General features: G+C 29.5%; 1 protein-coding gene across 2 annotated transcripts in view; it reads left to right on the plus strand.

The window, feature by feature from the left end:
- The window catches only part of LOC117168879 (LIM domain kinase 1), a 28,811-nt gene extending 2,873 nt beyond the window's left edge, over positions 1-25,938 (plus strand). Inside the window, exons 2-8 of one of the 2 annotated variants that reach the window (XM_033354772.1) lie at positions 4,167-4,278; positions 7,038-7,481; positions 10,127-10,219; positions 10,918-11,050; positions 11,186-11,415; positions 13,084-13,309; positions 20,788-25,938. In XM_033354772.1, the coding sequence (XP_033210663.1) occupies positions 4,167-4,278; positions 7,038-7,481; positions 10,127-10,219; positions 10,918-11,050; positions 11,186-11,415; positions 13,084-13,309; positions 20,788-22,752 (3,203 nt within the window). In that variant the 3' untranslated portion in view covers positions 22,753-25,938. The remainder of the gene's footprint in view (positions 1-4,166; positions 4,279-7,037; positions 7,482-10,126; positions 10,220-10,917; positions 11,051-11,185; positions 11,416-13,083; positions 13,310-20,787) is intronic. The other variant, XM_033354773.1, reaches the window with a different exon arrangement.
- The last annotated feature ends 905 nt before the right edge of the window (positions 25,939-26,843 follow it).

Here is a 26,843-nt window from a genome sequence, read left to right on the forward strand (position 1 = left end):
GAAAATTAAAATTCGAAAATTTTTTCTAAAGCCTCCAGGGGACTTCGTTTTCGCACGAAAAAATTTTATGTGCCCTTATTGCATCCGGACCCACAATTGGTAGCATTATTTTTTTATTAATATCTTAGTTGTGAAATAATAAAATAAAAATTCCTTAATTTTAAATTCAAATTTTGTTTCATTTTATTAAAAACTATTGCTAAATCTTGCGGTATTCTTAAACACAATTTTTTTTAACGAAGTACAATTGATGAGAAAACAATACCAATATACTCGAAAAATTTTTGTCACCAATTTTTTATTTAATGAAAAAATTGAAATCGAAAAAAGTTATTTGCAAATTATTTTTTCAGTGACTTATATGTAATTAAATTAAATTTTTATTATTTCATTTCTTTTTGTTATTTTTCAAATGATCTGTTTGTACGAAAAATATTATTCAACCCAATTGTTTGTGGCAGAGAAATAATATAAGTAATGCCTTTTTTGGTTATAGTGGGGAATTGTGTCTATGAAAATCAATTCTTCTGCACTTGAAATTTCTACAGTATTATCCATAATAAATGGTTAGAAACCTTATACACATGTAAATTGTTGTATAGTAGGCAAATGAATGAGTTTCGGAAATATAAAACTTTTTCAAAGAAAAATGTGTATACGAGAAATCAAGGAAAAAATTATTTGAACTAATAATTTTTAAATGCAATGTTTCTTGCAATTTATTATTGATACTACTGTAGCAATTTCAAGCGTAGAAGAATTGATTTCCATAGACACAGTTCCTCAGAATAATCAAAAAAGGCATTACTTACATTATTTATCTGTCACAAACAATTGGGTTCAATCATATTTTTTTTACAAACAGATTATTAGAAAAATAACAAAAAGAAATGAAATAATAAAAATTTAATTTAATTACATATACGACACTGAAAAACTAATTTGTCAAGAACTTTTTCCGATTTCAATTTTTTCATTAAATAAAAAAGAAATTTTTATTTTATTATTTCGCAACTAAGATATTAATAAAAAAAAAGTACTTCCAATTGTAAAACTGAGTACCTACAAGATATTACGTACTTTTCACAGTTTTAATAAAACTCACTGATCAGGGCCATCATTGTTTGCCGAAACGATTGAAAGAACTGAATTAGTTTCAATAAACCTGACCCTAAAGCCAATAATCTACATCAACCATTTCTACACAAATTTTAGAGAATTCTAGTTTATTAACAGATTTGAATTTGTGGAAGGAAATAATATCTCTTTATTAATTGGAATTGCAAATTTATATGAGACAAAAAAAACGTCTTTCTTTACAATTTAGAGGGTATTCAAGTTTACGAATAATATAAAAGATTTGAATAAAATTGTATGATACTTTTACTTCTAATTTTCTTATTAAAACTTGAAACATAACAATTCAGCATTTTTTACACCATTTCTAGAGTATCTATATCTTACATAAATATTATAAAACTGTTTGTGATCTTAACTTACATAAATTTGTTTGAATTATTTAATTGATGTACGGATGATTATTATTAACTTTTTTTGGCTTTTAGATATTATAAATAAATTCTTTTATTATGATATAACAATAATTGTTGTTAGTTGCACACTTTTTTCAGAATATTTATCTTATGTAATTATTTAATTTTTATAGTTGGAGCATGTTCAATATTATTGTAATATACTCTCTGTCCAAAAAGACTGGAAACACGTAAATAACTGTCTAGATAACAAATTATTTAAATGGGTCAAGGCCATTCTGAGAGTAACTCTGAACGAGAAATCCAATCGTTACCTTAAGTTTGACCTTGAACTTGACCTTGAAAGTCAATTTAAGATCAAACTTGTGCTTTAAATGGGAACCCCTATTTTTGACATCGGCAATCGAAAGAGTGTGAAATTTTACGTTTAAATATGTACTCAAGTCATAGATCAGATGTGACTTTGTAGGTGTGATGAAGGTCATTCAAGCACTTATGGTTTTTTATTAAGGTCACGACTCGATTTCCCGCTAAAGGCCACTCCAAGAATGACCTTGACCCATTTAAATAATAATTTATTTGTACAGTTATTTAGGTGTTTCTAGACTTTTTGGACACCCGGTACATCTTATTCTTGTTATAAAGTGAATATTTAACTAAATAAAAATCATATAAATGATTATTTAATTATTGCATTATTTTTTGGTTTTCAAATCGCATTACTAATAAATTTTAAGTTAAAATTTCCTAAAATTTGATATTTATCAAGTTAAATGTGATTAATATTTTTCTGCATAAGATCTTAAATGATTATTCTTTTATTAGAAGAGATATGTCTAGTACAATAACTTTAGTTTACGATAATTAATGTGAAAGAACACAAAAAAGCGGCGGTTCTATTCAAGTTTTCGCCCATTTTACAAGTGTAATGATACATTACCTGATGCTATTTTTCTTATACATTTTGAAATGTAGAAAAATATCATTAATTTTCATACGAACAAAACACAATTTCGGTGATAACATTATTTTTTCCAAAAACATACACTTTTAAAATCATTTTTTTTTATAAATGGATTGCAATTTTTTTGTATGTCCAAACATTTTCTTGTCATCTTATATGGGAATTTCCAGTTTCTCGACGTTATTTTTAAAAGTAGATTTAATAAGTGGCATGAAACTTGTTTGCCGGATTTTTGTTTCACCGCATCTTTTCTCATACAAATATGTAGTTATAAAGTAGGCGTATATTCAAATAATAAATTGAAGGTTTTACTTTCGGAAACAAAAAAATATAAAAATTTTATATCGGTTTTATATCATTACATAGTTACATAAGTTAAACTTTGGAGCTGTTACCATGAGTTATGATATTAAATATTAAATTAAAATTTTTAGGGATGGAAAATTAATTTTACAAATCAAAATATGTCCTTGAATTTTATAAATGAGCAAAATCTTGAATGTCTTCAACAGTTATCCCCTTGAAAAAATGTCATTGATCGGGAAATTTACAAATTGAAGCCTTGGCAGTTATAACGTTAGATAAAAAAATACTTTTGTCGAAAATTATGTTCACGGTATGAAAAGATATTTCTGCCCAAGGATTTTGTGTTTACTTTAATGTCAACTATATAAACTATGTAAATATGTAAACTATATGTCATCGAACCAAGTACATCAGCATATACTTACAGTTTAAACAAAGATTAAAGAAAAATAGATTTTTGTTGTTACAACCTTTATATTTGCTAAGGCTTTTATCATTAAATATATCTTCTACAAAACAAATAAATTTTGAAATTAAAAAAATTTGAAATCTTTCAGAAATCTTTTTTTAGTCCTGACTTTCAATATAATTTACTTCAATCCTAAATTGCTAAGATTTTTCAATAAACAAAATTTGAAACATTTTTTGCACATAAATGTTGCAAGATCATTACGTTAAAGTATTTTTTATCGACCCTCTTAAATATTTAAAATGGGATATAAAATTTTCTTCTTCAAGTTTAAAAATGTATGTTTTATAACATTTTTAAAAGCGATTCCAATTTGGTTTTATTATTTTATTTTTTTAATTTAGTTTTATCAGACTACATTATAAAAATGCACTAACAACTCTATACAAGGTTATGAAATAAATTTTGCGAATTTAAATAAATTCTGCACGGGATTACTCTGCATAAGCCAATGAAATCATTGTTGATTATTTTGATTTTAAAAACTGTACACGAATAAATTCTGAATGGCAAAACTCTACGCACAACAATGCTTTTTGATTTTTTTGTTGTATTTTTGTGTAAAATGCAATACACTGCAAAACTCTACACTTTTCAAGTATAGCATTTTTTTGTATAGATTTTTCAAAATTAAAATACATTAATAAATTTGTTTTAATTTGTTAGAATTTAAAAAGTATTATCTATAGAATCATGTTGCGTAGAGTTTACCTGTGCAGAATTTTAGTATGTAGGGTTTATTGAAGTTTGCAATATTCAATTCATAACTACGTGTAAATTTTTTCGGTGTAGATCTTAACTGTCATTTTGTACAACTATATTATCTGTTAATAAATAATTGAAGAGTAAATAGTGGATAATCTAGTTATTCCGCGTTTCCTGGGCAATTTTTCTAAATATTTCTGATTTATAAGAAAATTCTCTTATTTTACAGATCCTGGTGGTGGAGAAGGAGGAATTTTGACTTGTGCTGGTTGTCTAAATGCGATTGACGATGACGAATTTGTTCAAGCTCTCAACCAAGAATGGCATATTGACTGTTTTCGGTAACGATATTACACTAATCAGTCATACTCTTTTAATAAATTAAAGAGAAACATAATTTAAGGTTTCCAATCAATTTGGCACTCATTGTTTCAATGAAAATAATAAATACATCATTATTGATGATTGCGAATTAAAATAATAATTTGATCAATATATTCAATTCTTGCGGTCTAGGCGTCTACTATGAATAAAGGCCTTTTCACCATTTTAACTAGGTAGAGCGCGTTTTTTTGTTGCTAAAACGGTTTATTGTGGTCTTTATGTCAATTACTACAAGCCCCATCAGAATATTAATTAAAGTAGATCCAATTTCCAGTGATTCTACGAAAAATACAATGAAGTATCCCCGATAGGTAACAAGTTATTATCCTGGAATTTTGACGTTTTCCATTCGAAAGATCGTTTAGGTGGTTTGTATGCATCTGTAATTCTTTCGAAATTCAGTATTTATGAAAAAATTTTAGGGATGGGATTAGTTAACAAATTTTTTATTCTATGCATAAAATATCAAACATGTATAAACTATTCGTTACGAACGAAAAAAGTGGCTTTATCGCACTAACCAGAGACCAGATCTCTGAAAACAATTCCGATATTATATAAAGAAAAAATTTTAAAAACTTGTAGGAGGGTACCTTAGAGGGGGGATTGAAAAGAATAAAAATGAGTAGTATATCAAATTTCAAAGATTTAAAAACATTTCAATGATTTGAAATGATTTCAAAAGGTTTCAAAACATTTTAGAAGATTTCAAAATATTTGACAAAGATTTCAGATTTCACAAAGATTTCAAACATTTCATAAAGATTGCAGGGATTTCAAAGATTTGAAAAAGGCGTGTACTCCAGATAAAAAAATTTGAGACAGATTAAAAAAAATTTTATGATTTCAAATGAATGCAATAAGTTCCAGACATTTCAAACATTTCAAATATTTTGAATGACTTCAAATATTTAAATGATTTCAATCGAATACTAAAGATTTCACAAATATTTAAAAACGGTTTTACCACTTCAAAAGGTTTTAACAAATTTACGAAGATTTCAAAAGATTTTAATTATTTCGAACAAACTGAAAGATTTCACAAAATAAAGGTTGAAGAAAACTTTCACAAATATTTCAGAGTTCACAAAAATTTCAAAAAATTCACAAAGATTTCAATGATTTAAATGATTTCACAAAGATTTCAGGGCTGATTTATGTTCTCAATAAATTAAGAATTTGTTTATTTATGATTCTGTTTTTTCAAAAAAATGTTTGGCCAATAAAAAATGAAATGGCTCATTTTTTACATCTATAACAAACGGTTATTTCATTATTTGATGTAAAAAATGATAGCTGGAACAACTTAACTTCTTGACCTAGAAAACCTGGAAAAGTCCTTGAATTTCGTTCTTCAGAATCGCTGGACACTCTGTTAAATGTTTATAATAATGTGACAAATAAAAAAAATAATAATCTTTTCTGTTCTGAATAGATTTTGGAAAAAATTTCGGAACATCGCTGGTTCTTATTTATTTTAGCTACTTTTATTAATTGTATCATTTATTAAATAGATAAAGTAAATACTCTTTCTTATTTGCTGTAATAAAATTTTATTATTTCATTCATTAATTTTTTATAATACAGTTTAAAAAATAAAAAAATGATTACTTTACAGTTTTTTTGTATTCACTGTCATCAACAGATCGTCATAAAATGTGCACAAAGTTGATAATGTTAAGAATTTAATTTAAACAGTCGTTATTTTCTCGACTCAAACGTCTTCTGGTGTTGTTGTGGGAAGTCACGAGTCTGATGACGATTGTGGTCTCGCGGTGACTCGTGGGTTGAAAATCGGATTATCTTTGAATTAGATTAAATCAAATTGTAATTGAAGTAAATTAGTAGAATCTCGACTAGCCAGTTGAAATATAAACAAAAGGTTAATCTATTTTTGTAAATGAGCATTTTCATTTGTCTTTTGAAATTGACAATACGCTGTTCCCTCGCTGCTGTCTTTGGGAGGAAACACAACTCATGGAATCAAATGCTACGGAAAAAAAACTTGACCCAACAATACCACCTCAATCGTGGTAAACTACCTTTCATAGGAGTTAAATTAAAAAATATATTGTTTACTTATCTTTATCATACCAAGCCATCTGACTACGAAAATATTTAGAGAGAGAATTGCGTGTAAAATTTTTAAGAGGCGCAACTTCATCAAGTGAAATTTTGTTTTGTTGGCCCCTCATACCAACAGTTTTGTAATTTCTGCAAAACACTTATTATTTTTAAGAAAATTAACATTACTTAACAGTTATAAGCATTTATTTGTTCATTAAATGGAACAATTTTTGGGGGTTGCGTGATCAAAAAAATACATGGGGGTTTTTAGGACACCCCGATGACCAATTGGAAAACAAGGGTCTATCGGAGCTAGCTTATTATGTTTTTTTATAATACTGGAAGATAGAACCTAATGAAGATCGAAGGTTTTTTTGTTGTTGAATTTTTTGTAGTTTTACTGTTCGAAATGTTGCTCTAAAATGCAATGGTAGGTATCAATCGACGCAACAACGATTTTTGGAACGTGTTTCAAAAAAATTTCCCCGACGCGCTGTAGCCATCTTTCTCCCAATCGCACTCTATCTGATTAAATCGGTAAAAACTACTGGATGTATTGGCCTAGAATGCAAGTATTAGAAAAGATTGCTGTCATAAATTGTCTAAAAAAATGAGAATGTAATTTATTAGAAGTTAAAAAAAATTACAGGTGCTCAGCATGCGATGCAGGATTATCGTCCTGGTATTTCGAAAAAGATGGTTTGCTCTTCTGCAAAGATGACTACTGGGCAGCTTATGGAGAAGCCTGCCAAGGTTGTGGTCAGGTCATCACTGGGCCTGTCATGTTGGCAGGTGATCACAAATTTCATCCAGAATGTTTTGCCTGCGCTTCCTGCGGTGCTTTCATAGGCGATGGCGAGAGTTATGCACTCGTCGAAAGATCGAAACTTTACTGTGGAGTTTGCTACAAACGACAAATGCAACCTTTGAATCGAACTGCCAATCATCCTTTTGCAAGGAAGCCTCACAGTATTCGACTGGTAGAAATCCCTCCAAATACGAGTGATTCCGAAAAACAAAGAGGCATAAGACTAACATTGGACACAACACCTAGTCCTCGAAGTTGTGGAGGTGCTCTGCTTCGTATCTCCGAGTGAGTACAACTTGTTATGTAATATTGGTAATTAGACTAACAAAAGTATAAACTCACTCAAGTGATATTGCTCCGTTGAGCGATAAATCTCGACCATTAAAACGATAATGAGTCTTTATCAATACAGCGCAGAATAATTAAGGATTGGAATAATGCTTAATTCAACAGTGAAGGACAGAGATAATTTTATGCGGGTTTAATAATTATTAACGCTTATGAGCACTAATAAATTTGACACAGGGCTTATTTTAAGAGATTTTTCATCTTGAAATCAACTTTTGGGTCTTAGAGTAAAATGATGAAATGTGAGAGGAATATAAATGAATGGCGACTGAAATTAAATGAAAAATATGATAATAATAATAATAATAATAATAATAAAATAATTCACGGGTTGGAAACATTTTTGTTAGGTAATTAAAAGTACAGCATTCAAACTTTCAAAGATAAAGAATTGGAAATTGGAAGTATTTAAATATAAATTATAAATTAAAGGATTTAAAGTCGAACCCCTTTGATTTCGAAGCATTAAAATTAAGAAGCTTTTACAAACGTGCATGAAAAATGAAAGGAAAAAATTGAGGAACATTTTTTAAATTCAGCAATTGGAAATTAAAGTATTAATAAATTTGCAATTACAAATGGGATACCTTTTATTTTGAATAAGTTTAATGGAAAGGGTATCGAAATGAGAGAATATTAAAGAATTTTATATAATTGTAATCCTTAACATTGGAATTATTACAAGAATGTTGAAAATGAAATAATAAAAAATTTAACGGTTCTATTTTTTAAACTGATCAATTTTTAAATCAGAATACTGAAATCATTGTCACAATTGGACTACTGAAAAATATCTAAATATAACATTTCCGACACTTGAAAAGTCCTGACAGCATGGGATTTTAGATGGGATAAGCTCACTTTTTGGAAAAATGAGAAACAAACTACGAATATCTGGCTTTTCGTAAATTGCAAACTGTGTCTATTACGTGGTTTTTCAATTGTTTAAACAATTTATATTTTCTTCAGTTCTTGGCTTACTACACAACCATGAAAAGTGTTTATTTTCTGGAATTAATTACACAATCAATGAATGTTGAAAGGAATGTTTTTTATTGAAAAAATTTTATAATTGTTAAAATAATTTGTATTTACCTAAATTTTGTCATTGTAAATCATGACAATTTAGGACATTATTGGCCGAATTACATACTTAATGGGTGTTAGGAATAATATTTTTCTTGAGGACATTATTACATTATTTTTAATTAAATCATTATTAATTGCTCACTTCTGACTTTTCATGAAAAAGGTGCAAAAATTCTAGTTTTTTCAATTTTCTTAGATTTTGTCGATCATTATTAAGGTATTTTTTCTTTCAGAAATTGTACTTTAATTGTTCAAACAATTATTATTTGCTTGAGCAATTTGTTTCATTATATTATTAAGAGTTCCCTTTTCTGGTGGGATTAATGTGGCATTAAATGTTTGAATGGCACAATATAATAAAAAATATGTTTAATCAAATAATAAGTGTTGAAACAATTGAGCTAAAATGAATGACATGGGGTAAAGAGATTTAATAAATATAATTTTTCTATACTTTTTTAATAGAAAGTCAGATGCAAATGATTGTAATTTATTTAGACATTTAATAATGCTTCGAACAACAACTATTACTCCTATAATTCATCAATTGCGTAATTATTTAAAAAACTACTAAGTTTTCATGATTTAATGGAGACAAACTTAAACAAATGCAAATTGTTAAATAATTGCAAAACATCTTTGAAAAAACATATTGCTCCTAGAATATATGAAGTGTGTCATTATCACGAATTTTACATGAAACTTGGATTCCGGCGTCAAATAAAAAATGTATGGGTAGTTTTCATCCCTCATTTTTTCGAAAACTAGGCTTTTCCATTGTAAATCCCATTTTAAATTCTTTTTAAATAACAAATATTGTTTCAAAAGTAAATTTTTTTATTGTTTATATTTGGGAATTTTATATTTCGTTTTTTATTTTGTAGAGAATTTCAGGGGATCGTTATTTCTTTCGAAATTCAATTCTTTCAATTTTGAAGAAATTATATTGATGATTAAAAAATTATAATTCGAAACAATTTTAATTGTCTATGTTTATAATTTTCTAAGAGTATGAATGACTTCAATTTTTTCTACTATAGTTTTGGGTAGTGAACAGCAATAAGAAAATGATAAATTAGAATAGCTAATAATAATGACTAATAATAATGATTAATAATAATCAAAATTACATAAAAATAAAATTGAAGCGTTTAACTTGTAAATAATAAGCCCTAATTTAAATTCAATATAAGAAGACTGATCAATGAAATTTTTCAATTTAGATAAGTGCAAATAAAGATTATTAAAATTTGTGAGAAAAAGACAAGCGTGTCGCTACTCTGTATAAGTTGAGAAACTTATCCAAGTAGAAATATCATGTTAAAGACAGAAAGAACCCTTAAATATCCTGAATTATAAAGTCTTGTCAATAAATAAATTGAAATTGATTTAATAAATTGTATAAAGGTGAACGTTGTAACGCAATTGCATGGTCGGGTATTTAAGGGTTAATACTAATGCTCAGCCTTTAATAACTCTGCACTAAAATACAGGTTAATGAAAAATGTTCGTGGAAAGATCTGTAAGCTGGTGGCCTCTGTGATGGAGGTTCTATTTAGGCTCTGCTGCCACGTCTCTAATCATAGGTACTTTACAATAACAGTACATAATGTGCTTTTATCGTCTCGTATTCAATTAGACGTTCACTAGACGCAATATCACATTTTCTGATGCACATGTATAACTTTTGTTAAATTCCATACACCTACTTTGTAAACAAAATACAGAATGAAGAGCACGTTTAATTTTCCAGCAAGAATGTACTGTGTCCTGGAATGCATCAACTTTATCATTACATGCAGCGTTATTATGGAAGAATCTTTATTTCAGTCAGGGGCTGCAACTTCGCAGAAAATTTGAATTTAGTATTTAATATTTTCGGAAAAATACCGGGTATGGGCTCCATATATGCCATAGAAGAGTTGCGGCCTCTGATTGTAATGGATTGTGCACATTTATTTATTTATTTGTTTATAGATTTTTGATAGTGGATGCACTTTTCTATTTGAATTTAAGGAATACATGTCTGGTGTGAATATTTTGAATTAAACATGCAACTGCACCTAGAAATCTGCATGCCTTCTAATTCAAACATGCTTTGCACAAGAACAATTGGCAAAAGAGTTGCGATATTAATATAAAAGAGAAAAATTACAGCTTCATATACATACTTTAAACTTAAATGTATAATTGAGAAATGTTCTTGATGTTGTAACTTTTAAAGTTTTATTTATTTATTTTTTGAGTAATTGAAAATTGAGGTATAAATTTTAATGAATTTCAGGCTCAATATGTCTAGTGATCTTGTGTCTTTACACATTGGAGATCGAATCTTGGAAGTTAATGGCACACCTGTAAAAGATCAACCTATCGAAAGTATAGAAAACCTAATACGATATTCGGACTCAGTTTTGCAGGTATTTTTTAACACAATTGATAGCTTTGTAAAACAAACTTTATACAAGAAGATTTCTCTTAAAAATGTTCTCAGGTTTATGAATTTTTCTATGTTTATAATGGTTATAAAAAAATATTTTTTTCCTTCTGTTTAGTTAACGATAGAACACGATCCAGATGCAGTTTCTCGAAGACCTACATTTTCAAATATTCCGTCCACAGTGATAACAACATCGAGTCCTAAAACGAGTCCTGATAGCAAAGAACGAATGTTCAAAAGAAGAGATGAAGGTTATATTAGTGGGACCAGAAGCAGACAGTTGAGACGAACAAAGGACCCAGCACATAAGGAACGAAGTAGTTCTATGTCGAGATTACTTGATGGGTAAGAATAACAATTTAACTATAATATATACTCTGAGATTTGAAGAATAAAATGAAGACAAGTAAATATAAAAAATCCGCCCGCGGCGCGGACACGTTCTCATTGCGCTCGCGGCCCGCAAGTTGAGCGCGTCTAGGGCGTGCGACTTTTGGTTCTCGCGCTCAATAATATATTTTTTCGCGCTTCGAGCTCGATGATGCATTCACCTCGCGCTACGCGCTCGGTCTTTGTATTTATCCTACATTTGTGCGAAGTCCTTTTAAAATTAAAGGTCAAAACATCGACAACTTTCATTTGGTGGTTGTGTGAATTCTTGTTTGTTAAAGCTCCTTCGGAACTCTATTATATCAAATGTATGTTATATTTATTTCTGTAGCTCGATCTGGTGCTGTCTATTCAGACATTGCAAAATAAACTAAAAAATTTATTTTTAATGTTTACTTTAATATTTGTGTCTTATTCACATTAAATTTTATTCTTAGCCACCCTGAAAAATGTATATCATTGCAATAAATGTCTACCATTTATAATATGCATTAGTATTAGGACAAAAGTGTTTTCATTGCTTTGTTTTTATCATTAAAAAATGCGCATTCTATTAAAGTAGAAACTATTATTAAACTTTTTATTGAAACTTTTGTCGTTTTTCCAAAAAGTGTATTTTTGTCTTGTTTTAAATATATTTTTATAACCAGAGTTTATAACAAACTTGTAGATATTTTTTGATTAGATAACTTTTGTCTTTTAATTTTTTTCGTCTCGTATCGTTTTTCCAAATATATATTTTTTTTAATCTTATTTTTTACCATTGAAACAAAATCTACTCGTCCTATCTAAAAAAAATGATTAATAACAAATTTATGGCTCTTTCTGAGCGTGAGCAACTGTTGTCTTTTAATTTAAGTTCGGCCCTTTAGTCGTTTTTCATAAAATTTCTTTTTTTTATTTTGAATTTTATTTTATACGATTAAAACAAAAACTACGTCTTCTATCAAAACTTATTCATAACAAATTTTAATGAGTTTTTGATATTTTTTGGAAAAGCAACTTTTGTCAATTTATTTTTTCCATGGCTTGTTTCGTTTGTTCAAAAATTTTAATTTTTAATTTTTAATGTTGTTTTTTACGAATAAAACACAAACTGCGCATCATATCAAAAATAATTATTAAAGTTTTGTAATTCTTTCTTGGATAAACAAGTTTTGTCTCATTTTTTCCGTAGCTTGTGTCCTTAGTCCTAAAATGTAATTTTTTCCCTGAAAAATCAACGTTTTTCTTCTCTTGACTTTTTTGTTCATATTATGCGTGCTCTAACTTTAATAATTTTCTTTTTATAGAAAAAAGTCATAAATGCGCTCATTTTTTGAATTCTCGTCGAAAATAGCTGGTTTACGAACTCGTTCTTTCTTTTTGGGCCTTAAAAAAGTGTGCCAAAGCAGAATCCAATTTGATCAATTTTTCGAAAGTTATCGTGCCTACATGATACAAACTACAGGCTCATAAAAATAGTTTTTTCTGATTCAGGGCGTCTCAAAACGTGGATATTTGATAAAAACCGACAAAGTGAAATTTTACAAAAAAACCAATACTTTTTCATTAAGTGAGAGTGTAAAAAGAATACTTTAATAATAATAATAATAATAATTTTCACTGTAATTATTCTTTTAGAACTTCCCCGAACAACACCTGCGATTTAAGTCGAACGAGATCGTTTCGAGTTGAACCGAAAAACCAAAGGATTTTTCGAGCCAGCGATCTAGTGAAGGGTGAGCTTTTGGGGAAAGGATTTTTTGGCCAAGTGTATAAAGTCACTCATCGAGATACAAACGAAGTCATGGTGCTCAAGGAGTTATATAGAGTCGACGAAGAAGCGCAAAAGAATTTTTTGAAAGAGGTAAATATTTAAATAAAACTGAATATTAAATCAATAAAATATAAATATAAGGTCTAACTGTGTAATTTGAACTGAAAAGTATGTTTAAAAACTGATTTTGAAATCTAAAGGGTTTTAAATAGCTTCAAAGATATTTTTTAGAAATTTAGAGTTTAAGAGCAATACGGGCCAATGAATATTTACTTTAAAGTCCAATTATATAAGCATAACCGTTAATAACATCTTAAAATTGAAAAACATCTTTTCGCTTGTCAATGCTTCAGAATTTATTTGGTTGTTTTCAAATCTGACGATGTACTAAAATTTAGGTTGCAAAATTGTTGCACGTTCAAAATATTAGGTCAACCTCATGGCTTTGTGTTTGAGGACAATTTCAAAACTGCATTTTTTCCACATTTTCAAAATGAGACGTTTTAATTTTTAGAGCCAATTACGAATCATTTGTTCTTCTTGCAAATACTTCGAAATTTCCAAATTTGATTGCCGAGATTGCCAAATATGTCAGAAAGATTTGAATGATTTTCCAAAGATTTCAGAAATATTTCACTAAGATTTGAAAATTGTCGTAAAGATATCATGTATATTTTAGCACAAAGATTTTAATAATTTCCCAACAATTTTGAAGGTTTCGCAAATATTACCGATATATTTAAAAGATTTCATAAAGATTTATTTTATTTTCCAAATATTTCACAAGGAGTTCAGATAGATTAAAAAAATTTGACAAGAACTTCAATTATTTCACAAAGATTTGAAATATTTGGCAAAGATGTCAATTATTTATAACAGATATCGGATATATTTATAAGATTTCACAAAGACTTGACTGCTTTTTCAAAAAATTACAAATTTCTCAAATATTATGAAATATTTTTTATATTTCGCAAAGATTTCAATAAAATTTCAAAAATATTTGATCGATTTACCAAAGGTTAAAAAATTTCACAAGTATTTTGCAAATATTTCAGAACAATTAAAAATATTTCAAAAAATAATTCAGTTATATCACAAAGAGTTCTGATAGATTTCCAACAGTACAAAGATTTGAATTTTAAAATATCATAAATATTTCGCACAGATTCCACAAGGATTTCAGTGATTTCCACAATATTTTACAAAGGTTTCCAATTTTTCACAAAGATTTCCGATAAATTTCACAAAGATTGTAATAAATTGACGAATATTATCAAATACTTCAACAATATTTTAAATATTTCGAAAATATTTCGAAAGATTTAAAAGATTTCATAAAGATTTAAATGATTTTCCAAATATTTCACAAAGAATTCAAATATATTTAAAAGGTTTCACGGGGAATTAAATTATTTCACCAACATTTCCAATAGATTACAAAGCTTGCACAAAGATTTTAATAATTTTCTAAAGATTACAATAATGTCAATAATGTCACAAATATGATCAAATATTTAAAAAATATTATAAATATTGCGCAAAGATTTTAATGATTTCCCCAAGATTTCACAAAGGTTTCTAATATTTCACACAGATTTCCGATAAATTTCCAAGGGTGCACAAAGATTTCAGTGATTCCCAAGAGATTTAAAAAATTCACAAATATTTCGCAAACAATTTAAATAGATTAGAAATATTTCAATAAAATTTAAAATAGCTTTCAAAGAGTGCACACGGATTTCAATTTTTCCCAAGGATTCCACAAAGATTGCAATAAATTGACAAATGTTATCAAATAATAAAAAAATATTTTATAATATTTAGCAAAGATTTCGAAATATTTCATAAAGATTTTACAAATATTTCCATTATTTCCCAAAAATTTCACAATCACTTCAATTATGTCACGAAGATTTCCGATAGATTTCTAAGAGTGCATAAAAGTTTCACCTATTTCCCAAAGACTTTAAATATTTACTCAAGATTTCGGATATATGTAAATGATTTTGCAGTCTTTAATTATTTCCCAATTTTTTCATAAAAATTACAGTATTTTCACATATATTATCAAACATTTAAAAAATATGATTAACATTTCGCTAAAATTTCTCCAAATTTCACAAAGATTTTAAATATTTTACAAAGATTCCCAATAGATTTGCAAGGGTGCACAAAGATTTCAATAATGTCCCGGAGATTTTAAAATTTCACAAATATTTCGTAAAGAATTTAGATAGATTTAAAAGATTTTACAAAGATTTCAATAAAATTTCAGATAGATTTGAAAGAGTGCACACAGATTTCAATGATTTCCCAAGGATTTTACAAAGGTTGCAATAAATTGGCCAATATGATCTAATAATTCAAAAATATTTAAAATATTTTGCAAAGAATTCAGAAAAATGTTTCAATGATTTCACAAATACTACAATTATTTCATAAAGATATCAGGTAGATTTTTGAAATGATTCAAACGATCCGATGAATTTACATCATTTGATCTCAGAGGGGGGCAAAATCAATACTTTGCCCCTCCCTCGTCGATATCTGAAATATACTGAAATATCTTAAAGTACATTGAAATATATTGAAGTACTTCAAAATATATTGAAATACCCTGAATTAAATTCATCGGATCGTTTGAATCATTTCAAAAATCTACCTGATATCTTTATTCAAATTTATTTTTAATTTGATTATTTTATATATATTTTATTATATTTATTATATATATTATATTATGATATCCTGAGGTATCTTGTAATATCTTGAAACATCTTGAGGCATCGTGAAATATTCTGAACTACCATGATATTTATTCTGATGTATATGAAATATGAGTAAGAATTTTTTTGTCTTACAGTCTTCATTAATTCAAAAGAATAAACACGAAATTACTGAAAAGTTCGTTTATTAATATTCTGACGTTTCGGCTATCACTGCTTGCCTGTTTCAGAGAATCTAAATCAATAATATATAAATAATGATCGTTTCTTACATGTAATAACAAACAATTTTTTCACCAAATTAAATTAAAATATACAAAAAACGTATATCAAAGCCTCATAAAAATTGAAGTCTTTTTTTTGAGAAACTACATTTTAATTGATGAAAGAAACAAAATCTTTATGATATTTTTGGACAACGACGAACATATAACAAAGTGAACAAAAGACATACATTGAGGTGGTAAATTCATTAATACAGAATAAGGGAGTCATTTAAAGGAACCGCAAATGAGGAAAGCGCGCTTAAGTAACTGGAATTTTAACTCGGTTTTGTTTATTTTATTATACTTTGATATATTTTGTTGACATTCATAATTTCTCTCTGTAAGTTAATCGAAATATTGTGATATTTTTTTATAAAAATGGATTCTGCCATGCGTCTTTTATATGTATTTTCTTCAATCAAAAATTTCAATGTTAAAATCAAAATCGAAATAATGGTTTCAGTTCTAACAATGCTGCGAAAGACCTGTATTGAAATTTCCCACTCTACAATATCTTTTATGTTTCGAAACTCTAGTTTTTAATCTTCCACCTGTTTCACCAATATACGCTTTTCACAACAATTAAATTTAATGAGATATATAATTCCAGACAAATTTTCGGTACTATCAATGTCTTTTTGATTAAGGGCATGTGATACTTACAGTTTCCCGGGATTTTTTTCCACAAAAATGAAAATTTCGAAAAACTGAATTCGGAGATGCTATAAAATATCATAACGGACGTCCTCGGACTCTTTTTTGAGCGATAATAAAAAAAAATGTGTTGTGCTAAATAAAAATTGTATGCAATGCATTATTTTGAGGTTAGGTCGTTTTTCATCTCTGCCTTTCCGATAATCTGCAAATTATTTATGAAATAAACTTTTTTGATTGCCTGCAAACAAGGTTACTTCCGAGAAATTAGTTACTATGTTTATTTTTAAGTTCAAAGTTTTCGGCCAAAAATATTGTGTAGTTTGGAACTAACGCTCGGGTGAATTGTAACACACATAACCTCGAAATATACACGCACGTTGTTAGCAATATCAAAATTTTTTTGATAAAAAAACACAAAAACAGTGTGTGAGGACGTCCGTTAGCATGTTCGCTATCGATACTATTTCCTAAGCGCTATGCAAATTAATTACATTTTGCTAAATTAAAACTTTTTTGAATTAACCCACGGAAAAAGTGTGTGGGGACGTTCGTTAGCATGTTCGCTATCATTTCACAAATTTTTTGGACAAAATATTTATTTTTCTAGAAAAAAAGCCGGGGAACCTAAAACTGGTAAAATCGACAATTTTCTAAGTATCACATGCCCTTAAGTAAATATTTTTTAAGAGTGTTCGGATTACTAAAATAAACATTTATGTTGAATTTTTTTAACGATCTTCTCAAACTTTCAGAGAGTCCTTGAACATACGGTAACGTAACTTTTAAATCCGATGTTTTGTACGTGTCAACCCAGTTCTTAATGGAACCATTGTAGATTTTATAAATTCGTTCTCGAATAATACTATTTATCAAAAGAAGCGGATAATTAATTTGAACTAAAGTTAGTGTAATTTGATCCAAATTCTCTTTCCTGAATCTAACATCATTCAATTAAATGCATTTATCGATTAAAGCCTTTTATTAGGCCGACCTTTTGACAATGTAAATGATGGGAATTAAAATTAAGATATCTACTTGAGCATGAAGCTTCTTTGAACCAATCGGTACTTAACTTACCTTCAGTTGTTTTTATAATTTGTAAATCCAGGTAATTTATTGAATTATTATGTTTAAGTTTAAATGTAAACTGTATGAAATTTTCAATATTGTTAAAAGTATTTATGAAATCGTCAATTTTTTAGATTACATATGCATAACAGTAGGAATAATAGCTAAAATTCCATCCACATACTTTTTATATATAAAATAGGTTTTTAAAATTCAATTCTTTTAAAGCTCTTGTATCCACATCTTCTAAAACCAAATTTGAAACTATAGGAGACAGTGGTGAACTCATAGTACAACTATTTCATTGTTTAGAATATTTTCCATTAAAAGAGATAACCATGTTATTGAAAACAGTTCTAGTAGCGACTAAAAATTCATTTTTCGTTGTTTCAGTTAAATTTTTATTTTGTATTACTTTTTCTTCAATGCAGTGTAATGCTAGATCTAATGGAATGTTATCAAACATTGAAACAATGTCCAATGAAACTATAGAATGTGTTGAAAGAACTTTAATTTTATTTAAAGTCTCTTTTAAATCCCTGCCATTTTTAACAAATGATTCTGTGTTACCTGAAACCGGGTTTAAAACATTAGAAATATATTTAGCTAAATTATAAGTAGAAGATCCAATAGTGGACACAATCTCCATTTCAAATTTAGTTTGTGCACTTCTGTAAGAGACTACAATACTATTACGTGTTTCTAATATATGTGCCGTTTTTTCTTTTATTTATCTTTTTTGCTTCTATCGAATAGCTATATCATTACATTTTTCTTCTATTGTTGGAACAAGACTAATTTAATCTTTTTATACAAATTATCATTGTTGAGCGTGTTTTCCACAGTTTTATTATAATTATTTCTATTAGCTGGTACCGTTATGTTGCCTTTGTCAGCATTTTCAAAAATTAAATTTTAACTGACTACATTTTTTTTTAATTTTCTCTACTAGCAACCATATTATTAATGGGTAACTTATTAACATCGAAAGGAATACCAAACTTGTTACCCAGTGATAACGAGGCGTCCTAACGATAGGATGCCAACGCACGCGATCGACTAGATGATACTTAGCCAAAAATATAAACAATAAAAAGCTAACCAAGAAGTAAGCACTAGAAAGTTTTAGATCGCGGAATCGAACAAGATGAAGCTAGAAGTTGGCCAAAACTAGAAGATGCTCGTTCGCTCCATTAAAACATTAAAGTGCTATCTCGGGCGAGCAAAGCATGAAGGTGCTACTTCTCGCTTATAATCTAAACGCGAGAAGTGACAACCTTCATGCTTTGCTCGCCCGAGATAAAACTTTTATGATTTGAAGAAGCGAGTGAGCACCTTTTAGTTTTGGTCAACTTCTAGCCTCATCTTGCTCAATTACGCGAGCAAGACTTTCTAGCGCTAACTTCTGGGTTAGTTTTTTATTGTTTTAATTTTTGGTTAAGTACCGTCAAGTCGTGTCGCGTGCGTTGGCATCCTACCGTTAGGACGCCTCGATAAGGTTTCAGCGACCTTATCCGGGATTTCGACATTTGAGATCCTTTTAAGGGGGGAGATACCTTTAAAAAGGGTAAAATCAATCAATTTTAATGAATTTTTGTTAAGTTGATAAAATAACTAGATCATTTATTAATTTTAATATCTTTTTCTTACATTGTTAAAGTGTAAAAAACATGTGATTTTTTTACAAAATGGCGGCCCTGCAGAATATTTCTTCAAGCGTCTGCTCCGAGGCATAGAAAACTGCTGCAGCTGTCAAAATTTTTCCATTTATCTGATATAAAAAAGGTTTTTTTGTTCGTTTACTTATGTGTTAAAAGGAAGGATAAAACTATAAAATAATAAAAAAGTTGAAAATTAAAATTTATATCGGCTGTTTAATTGAAGGTTCAAATTTTCGACCCCAAAAAAATTATTTAATAACCCGATATCTTTAAACTTTTAGGTGTATCCTTCCGATAGTTCCATAAAGAGAAAACCCTGCAAATTTCAGCCTAATCGGTCAATAACTTTTTAAGTTACAGCACGAGCAGTTTTTGAAAAGACAATTTCGCGATAATCACGTTTAAAGATTCGTTACGGTATAACTATTAGTTTCAGTGACTTGACGATCAATTGGCGATTCCGGGTTCACGTAATAAACGTAGTAACGTACTAATCAGCCTTCCCAGAATTTATGGGACAAAAAAATATACACACCTATTGTGTAAGAAATATTGCTCCGACCCAAGCGCTCCGACTACCTGATTAGGGACGGTATGCGGACTCTGACATTTTTGACAATATCTGCATAAATGTTTCATATTTTCTTTTTTCCTTTTTACAGTATATTTTTAACATATTATACATTCACAATATGAAAGAAAAAAAATCGATTTTTTGGAAATTCTAAAGGTGTTCCCCCCAAAGCATTTTTAATATTTAAATTCTCTATATTGATTTTTCTGAGCTAACAACTAATATATAAATAATATATAAATAACAACCGTTATTTACATATTATTTATTTAGATTCTCTGAAAAAAGGCACGTATGGTAGCCGAAACGTCAGAATATTAATAAACGAACTTTTCATTAATTTCGTTTTTATCATTTTAATTTAATGAAGACCATAAGACCTACAAAAAATTCTTACTCATATTTACATTGAAGGTCGAAGAAAGGATTGATTTGATTCTTATCAAATCTACTTACTAATCAACAAGGTATATGAAATATTCTAAAGTACGCGAATTATCCTAAATTATCCTGAATTGTTTTGAAGTCAGAAATGGCGTGCAGTTAATCAGCCGAGTTATCAACCCCTCGGATAAAGCAGAATATAAATGTCATAAGAAAATTCTCTTTCTAGGTCGCAGTCCTTCGATCCCTACATCACAACAACGTCCTCCGCTTCATCGGCGTCCTCTACAAGGACAAAAAACTGCACCTCGTCACCGAATTCATAGCAGGTGGTACCCTTCGGGAATTGCTTCACGACAGCAATGAACCCTTGCCCTGGGAACAAAGAACCTCCTTCGCAAAAGACATTGCCGCCGGTATGGCTTACTTACATTCCATGAACATCATTCACCGAGATTTAAATTCCCACAATTGTCTCGTGCGTGAAGACAAAACCGTGGTTGTTGCTGATTTCGGTCTCGCGAGAATAATGCAAAATGGAAGTGCCCTCGACAAAAGAAAGTACAGCAGACATTCCGACGGCGAGGTTCGAGCTTCCAAAAAGGAACGCAAGAAACGATACACTGTCGTGGGGAATCCTTATTGGATGGCTCCTGAGATGATGAAGGGGAACAAGTACGATGAGAAGGTCGACATATTCAGCTTCGGGATTGTCGTTTGCGAAATTATTGGACGCGTTCAGGCTGATCCTGACTATCTTCCCAGGTCTTCGGACTTTGGTCTCAACAAGCACGTCTTCAAGGAGAAATTCTGTTCCAACTGTCCGGAAACTTTTTACACCATAGCATTCCTGTGTTGCGATTTAAATCCGGATAAGAGGCCACCTTTCGAAATCATGGAAGTCTGGTTGGAAGGGTTGGCAATGCACTTGTCAGTTGGGGCCACTCTACCTTCCGATCTTGAATTTGATATCAGACATTACACAGGACCAAGTCCTAGTAGCAGTGAGTCTACAACTCCAGAAACTTTAGCTCCTCAGTTAAAACCAATCACCGAAGGTCAAGTTCACCAGGAAAGGAAACGAGGTGTTTGTAATGATAGTACTTTAGAGAGAGAAATGTCTCCAGAACGATCCACAGCAGAAGGAGCAGAAACCATCACAAGGGAAAAGTATTCGCGGCAAAATAGTCAGGAGACTGCAGGAAATTCCGGAAGAAGAGGCAGAAAGTTTTCAGCGGAGAAGAAAGAATCTGTTCTTGTCTCTCCAGATGTTAGTGGATTCAGTGGACGATATTTGAGACAGCACAACAGGTCGAAGGGCAATAATAAACATCCAGCAGAGGCTACCAAAGAAAATTCACTAGAGAACGAGCATGACGATGTCAAGCCAGCTCTCGAAAAAATGAAGTACGTGGGTAATATAGACCCTGGAACTGATTTGAGCCTCTCTAAACAAATCGGAATTGAAAATAAGTATAAAATTAACAGTCCTCTGACATCACAGTCGCAGGATAAAATAAAATTTAAGACTCCAAATGCTAGCAATATTGTCGGCACCTATCTGAGACAGATCAGCAAATCGAAAACCCCATCTGAAAAGGAGAATAAAACCGAGAAAGAAAACAAAGCCTGTCGTCGAAATAATTCAAACTTGAAGGAAAATGATTCTAAAAAAAGTTCTGCGGATGAGTCTATTAATTCGAAACCGACTGGGTGTTACTTGAGGAGAACCAAAATATCCCCGACGAAGGAAACGACGAGAAATGCCTTCTCAAGGGATGATTCGAATTCGAAAGACAATTCGGAAGTTAAGCGAAATCAGAAGGAGGAAATCTTCTACGAAGGTAACAAAAATGCAGCGTCGAAGAGTTCAAAATCTTGCCAAAATTTCCCAACAAAAATGGAATCCCATAATAGTTTTTCGAGTCCGGAGGAACGGGACTTGAAGAATATTCTCGAAAGTAGACTTAAGGCTGTAGAAATTAGGTTGAAAAATTCATCTGTCTCGGTCGAGTTACAGAGAAAAGATAGTTTTGAATTGGATAGTGCAGTGGGTACAATGAAGAGTGATTTTTTCTCTGAGCTTGATTTAGATAAGTTGATAGATGTCAACGAAATTTCTGATATATGCCACTCTGAGAAGTGTCATTCATCCAATCGGTGTACTTCTCCGATAGAAAGCACCGCTTTGTAGAAAGACTTGCCCCTAATTTTATTTAGAATTAGAGAATTTCTTTTCTTTTCAAGTCTGTACTCCTGCGAAGAGTTTTTGCCATGGAAATTGTAAATAATCAACAGAGATCTTTTTACGGTCAGTATTACATCGAATCTCTTTTGTAAATGATAAATTTATAAATCGATACCTCCACGTTAAAAGGAGGCTTCTTTAACATGGAGATATCGAAATGATGAATTGATAAATGACATTTATTGAATCTCAAGGTCTCTTTCTCAGCTGAAGTCTAAAATTTGAGTTTTTTTAGTAGTGATTTCAGGAGGAAGAAATATCTGCGTGGGTTCCTGAATCCTAAATTAATACATTCCCAGCGACGATTCCAGATACGAGATTGTATTATTAAAGCTAAGATACAGTAGTAAGCTTCCAGTGAAAGCATTCCATCCAGGATTTTGATTTTTGAGAATAATTTGATATTTGTCAGAAAGAGAATGAAGTCTTGATAAATTGATACCTATCATTCTGGGCTAAGTTCTTGAAAAAAGTGCAACGAGACTGAGTCTAGCTTGAAAAGTTTTGATGATAATATTAGTAAGGAGTGTGTGCTTCCTAAATGAATTTAGAGTAGAGAATAAAATATTTAAATAACCCAGGCTCGTGTAAGGATTCTTGTAAATAGGCTAAGGGTAAATATTTGCCAGGAGTTCTAAAAAATATTAACTTGTAAACAACTTTGGTCAAAATTCGTGTGAAGAATTTTAATTATTGTCTGGATTGTACCAATGGAATTCATAAAATTGGAAATATTGCCAAGTACAAAAAGGTTTACAATAATTGTAAATGTAGGAATTGTTAACATCAAACTCTTTTAAAATTATTTTCAATTGAAATTGATGAATTTAAAATGCTTTTAAAGAAATGCTCAGAAGAGAACTTGTTCCCCTTTAACCACTTTCACGTTACAATTGTTTAATTTTTAGATTTCGTTTTGGAATAGCTTAGTTTTTAATGAGCAAGTGTTCAATTTTGAATGATTTATTTATTTTTTAAACATTTTCTACTTGAAAGAGTTCAATTTTTGTATACATCAATTTGAAATCTCACACAGTAGAACTTAATTTTTTATTGGGCTATTCAATGTTAATTTTCTACAAGGGATTTCAAATAAACGTTAAAACAATTTTGAAGTTCCAATTCTGCAAGTACATGAAATTGAACAACTTCAAATGTACAACTTACAAAATGCAACGATTCAAAACTATACCAATCCAAAATCAATAAATTAAAAATTAAAGAATTTTAAATTGGAAGCTTTCAATAATTAACGTGTGTAATTGTAATATTAAAGTTGATTAAAGTAGAAGGCTTAGAAAGGAAACAGGTTTCCATTTAAAATTTAATTTTGTTGTAATCAAACTTAGTATTAAAATATTTAACACCTGAAGTTTTCAAAATTGAACATTTCTGTATTGAATCCGATGAACTTTAAAAATATCAACCTAAAAGCGTTTGATATTACAAAATTGTTATATTTGGAAAAATAAACATTTTTAACGTTTTAAAATTAAAAAAATTAATAATTAAAATTTTACACTGATTGCAGAAGTCTAAACAATTGTTCTTAAACTTTGTAACATACCAGATCTCTAAATTCTCGAATATTTTAGAACACTATATTTGCAATTGTTAATTCACTTTTAAGTGATTTATTGAAGCAAATTACACGAAGGCTGGGGAAAATAAGTGCACGAATGCAAGTTAACGTTAGGAAACGTTTTTTTTTCTTTCTACTAGGGCACTATAGAAGTATCGAATTCGTTTTACCCCGTACATCGAGTTTTGAAAAACAATGACCTGAAACATTGTATTGTATAAATTACGATGATTTGTACATATAAAATAATATAGCAGCTAGAGTTAATCAGGCTTTAAGTTTCGGAGTTAAGGCGTATGTAACAGTATTAACGCCATATTTAAAATTTTAACACGATTATTTTAAAAAGTACTGAAATTTGAAAAGGGTTTAATAAGGCCCTCTAAATCGGAGATCAATTATTATACAGAAGATAAAATTGCCAGCTCTCTTACAAGACTTTAAAGATTGCTATTGCTATCATATTTATTGTTTATCACAAAAGTGCTATGTAGTAGTTTATTTAATTACTCAAATTTTAAACACGTTGAGTGACTCAGACATTTTTTTAAATAATTTTTTTTACTGATGATATAAATGTTTTTGCTATGGGAAGTATGAACATTTATACGTTCACGAGAGACATTATACACTGTTTTTTAGAATCAAATTTAGTTGTTTAAAGTTGTAAAATTTATTTAATTGATGTTTTTATAAAGAGTAAAAGTTAGAAATTAAGCAAGGCTTTTTTTACTTTTGATACACGTAAATGAATTTGAGAAATGTGCTTTTAACCTTCATTTTTAAGCTTTTAAATAATTTAGAAGCAATCCAAAAAGTTATGAACGATTTCCCAAAAAATTTCTTTCATGCTTAAACTTTAAACCCAAAAAGATTTATATGAAGTTAACAGTGCTGACTAATGTACATAAAAATATCAGACTGCAATAAGTACTTTAACTTTTAATGTTTAAATTATAATTATATGTGAATCTTGTTCAGAAACTGATTTGTGATTCCTTGAAACTTAACAAAATTTAGACTGGCTTTGGTAAGAGTTCGATATTTAAAATTATTCTAAAATATGTAGATATATAGATTTTAGTGATTTCAAGGTTTTGCAATGTAGTTTTGACGAACAAGTTTAAAAATTAGAAAATTTTTTTTTCACGAATTGATTATAATGTAGCTGCAATTAAATCCACTTGATGAAATTGATATTTCACTATGAAACTTGTAATCGTGTCTATATGTACATGTATATGAATGATGTACAATAATACTGAAAAAAGGAACCGCTAAGTTTTTCTAAATCCTACACTGAATTATATTTTTTTATAGTTAATTAATATATACGATGAAAATGCAGATGTATTTTTAATACCCTTCGATTTGTTTCAGGAAACTGTATAAACGTTGTTGCCTGTGATAGAAAATATTCTGAAATTTGTTTAATTAGCATACATTATAATTGTACGTTTGTAGTGATGTAACATACCTTTAAAATAAGGTTTTACCACCATGTAGAATACTCACATTACAGGAAACAATAAAGAGTTGTCTCTAAATTATGTGAGAAATTTTATTATTTTTTATAGTAAATTGTATTTCAGATACACCCAACTCTCGCTTTCAGTCCCCCATTTTCGTCCTTCCTAGAACTACTGACGCCCGCAATTTCTTAGGAGAGCAGGGAGTATATTTGCAATAGCAAGCGTTCCAAATGACTGACTGCTTACATTATATGCTTGACCCTCATGGAAATAATATTTTATAATAAAATGCGAGAATGTCCGCTTATCAGGGTAAGGTTCAAGACAGTTTGGAAGATTTATATAATTTAATTCTATATTTTAACAAGTTTTTAAAAAAGTTATCAATTGTTTAATCATAAATTGTTACAAATCATAGAACATTATGTAAAAACTAGCATTTTTTTAAAATTCCGATCCTTTTACCTAATTTTACAAATAATCACGATTTTTTCAACAAAACGTTAGAATTTCCGTATTGTACTTCATTGCAATTGATTGCTTTTCACTCTTTTCATTTGCATAACAATATGATAAATAATTTGTTCTCTAAGAGTTTAAGGGCATGAGACGAGTGGGTCACGTGACCAGATATCTACCTTACCGCCACTTTTTATTTCCCAACTTATTTTCACACGAAGCTCCACGCCGAGTCGAAAATTTGGGATACTAAATAAGAGGCACTAAGAAAACTGGGTATGGTCCTAATTTTTAATAATTATGAAATAAGTAAAAAATATTATTAGAGCTATGCTCGTGACCTTCTCAGCATGAAAACAAAAACACAAACCCAAGATGACTCTCGGTTCCAGTTCTACCTCCCCCCTCTCCCAACCCTCCCGTATTAACTGAAGTTTTTGGTGGGACTGACGTTAGAACTACAATCTCCACCATATGACGATTTGATACTTAACTTTGACATGATTTCGACTCAGAAAATAAAC

Source organism: Belonocnema kinseyi, chromosome 3 (assembly GCF_010883055.1).
Source record: "Belonocnema kinseyi isolate 2016_QV_RU_SX_M_011 chromosome 3, B_treatae_v1, whole genome shotgun sequence".
NCBI lineage: Eukaryota > Metazoa > Arthropoda > Insecta > Hymenoptera > Cynipidae > Belonocnema > Belonocnema kinseyi.